The 2,505-nt window shown below is 37.8% G+C and overlaps 1 protein-coding gene across 2 annotated transcripts in view; it reads right to left on the bottom strand.

Moving 5' to 3' along the window:
* Positions 1-2,505, bottom strand: part of LOC107720747 (transmembrane protein 39A) — a 29,602-nt gene that overhangs the window by 23,258 nt on the left and 3,839 nt on the right. The window contains exons 3-4 of one of the 2 annotated variants that reach the window (XM_016528572.1): positions 1,240-1,462; positions 381-464 (exon numbers count right to left, since the gene is read on the bottom strand). In XM_016528572.1, coding sequence (XP_016384058.1) covers positions 381-464; positions 1,240-1,462 — 307 coding nt within the window. The remainder of the gene's footprint in view (positions 1-380; positions 465-1,239; positions 1,463-2,505) is intronic. The other variant, XM_016528573.1, reaches the window with a different exon arrangement.

Here is a 2,505-nt window from a genome sequence, read left to right as displayed (position 1 = left end):
CTGATGCACTCCTAACATTCAAATGCAAATGTTTATTTTAAATTCGACTAATATTCATTCTTTATTCACAATCTCCTCATCACAGGCAGGCACAGCACTCATTTCAGCATGTGTTCGTGTTTGTGTGTGTGGTCTGCGTCACTCATAGCATGTGCCTATATCGTGCGCTATATCAAACATTTTTTCTATCGTTATCGAAGAAGGTGTACCGTCGATAAATATCGATACAGTTTTATCGCCCAGGCCTACCACAACTAATTTTTGTATAATCAAACACACGGTGTCATATTTTTGATGCCTGCCAATATAAAGGAAACACTGGTTAACAACCAATCATTTGAAAAGCTTTACTTGATCATTGAAAACAGAATCAGAAGCACCTCTGAGATGATGGTCCACACGAGTCTTCTGGCCAACATCACGGTGATGAAGACAGCCAGGTGATAGTCCATCAGATGGAAGTTCTTCACACAGAAAAAAAAATAAATAAATCACATTATTATTACATACTGCTTCATATAGAAAGCAGTTTTCTTTTTGTCATATTCACTGCTAACCATTCATATGTGTGCAAATGTGAAATGACAGCATGTCTTCAAATTCTCTTAATTTACTCACCCTCATGTTTCATTAAACCGTATGACTGACTTTCCTCAGTGGAACACTAAAGGAGATGTTTAGCATTATGTTCACTCTACTCTGAATCATACAATGAAAGCAAAAGGTGATCAGCCCGTCAAGCTCCAATGAAGCATCAAGTATTATAAACATGGTCCATTTGAGCTGTGGTGCACTATATTCCAAGTCTTCTTAAATCATATGATTAATTTGTGTCCGTTTAGTCATTATTCACTGAAAATGAATTCAGAGTAATACTGTAAAATGATGCCAAACACCACTGATTCTCGTATGTTGCATGATCAACTGTGACACAACAAATTCAACCAAACAGAAGCACGAATGAAACACTTTTCAGTCTGTTCCACACATAAAGCATTATATGACAGAAAACTTTAAATTTAGTCATATGGATGACTGTTATGATACTTTTATGGTGCTTCTATGATACTTTCCAGAGCTCAACGATTACTGTCTGCTTTACAATAAAGAGTAGCATGAACATCCTGCCAAACATCTCCTTTTGTGTTCCACTAGGAAACTAGCAACAAAGCGGAGTAAATGATTAATATCAATAATATATTAATAGTAATATCTATGTATTCTGTCATTTGATTGTACCACTGATGTAGAGGCAGTTGGGTGGTTGTATGAAGACCACCACACCGTCCTATAAATGTTAATATACTGAACGAAGAGAGCCACCAGCAGGTAGAGGAAGAGCAGTGACTCAAACAGCAGGTTACGGTCCAGAGGAAGGTCAGGAATGCGGGAATGACGGACAGGTTCAGGAGTGATGAGAGCTGTGAGGGGTGGAGCCGACAGACCCACTGCACCGCTGTTCCTGCAACATGCGCACACAAACAAACATTTGTTTGACTATATTAGTGAGGACATTGCATAGACGTCCATTGACTTTCTATCAGGTTAATGATATTTTCTCTGTTTTGGCCTATTTATAAGCCTTTTTAACTAGTGAGGACTAGTAAAATGTCCTCACTAGTAGGTTGTAATATTTCACTATAGAACTAAGGACATTTGGCCCTCACAAGTTAAACAAATTCACACACACACACGCACACACACACTGGAATGCTTTACAAACTACAAAGAACTACAGCCACCAGTGAGTGCTTAAGAAACGTCAGGCCAAAACACTAAATCTCTCTTCACTAAACCTCTCACTCCATCAGGAAGCAGATTTCAGTCTGATATTCAAAACAGTGATCACACCAGCTTATGTCAGCTCTTCTATAGCCTGCGAGGAGCAGGAAGAGGAAGGATGATGATTAAAAAAAAAAAAAACTTTTTTTACTGAAGAATATCTAAAACAATGGCAGTTCACAATAAACACGCACAAAAATATTTCCAGCAGTATTAAAAACGAGGCAAATGTAAGAAACAGGGTGACAGAACGCACGTCTGACAGGTCAAATCTGGGCTTTAATAAAAAGTAAAAGAAAAAAAAAAAAAAACTGTGCAAACAAACAATAACCTTGTTATACTGTGTGAAATCTACTCCACTAGTACTGGATTCATCTTATCAGGTTACCATGAACAGGGAAACATCAGACACAGGTTTCACACTAAAACCATGCGAAGATCTTTAAGAGTCTTTAGCTACGTTTACAGTTTACACTAGTGTGTTTTCATTTTAAAGGGGTCATATGATGTTGCTAAAAAGAACATTATTTTGTGTATTTGGTGTAATGAAATGAGTTTATGCGGTTTAAGGTTAAAAAAAACATTTTCCACATACTGTACATTAATATTTCTCCTCTATGCCCCGCCTTTCTGAAACGCGTCGATTTTTACAAAGCTCATCGGTCTGAAAAGCGAGGTGTGCTGTGATTGGTCAGCTATCCAGTGCGTTGTAATTGGCCGAAT

Source organism: Sinocyclocheilus rhinocerous, unplaced genomic scaffold (assembly GCF_001515625.1).
Source record: "Sinocyclocheilus rhinocerous isolate Xijiao unplaced genomic scaffold, SAMN03320098_v1.1 scaffold6292, whole genome shotgun sequence".
Taxonomy (NCBI): domain Eukaryota; kingdom Metazoa; phylum Chordata; class Actinopteri; order Cypriniformes; family Cyprinidae; genus Sinocyclocheilus; species Sinocyclocheilus rhinocerous.
This window is presented reverse-complemented; position numbering and strand designations above follow the sequence as displayed.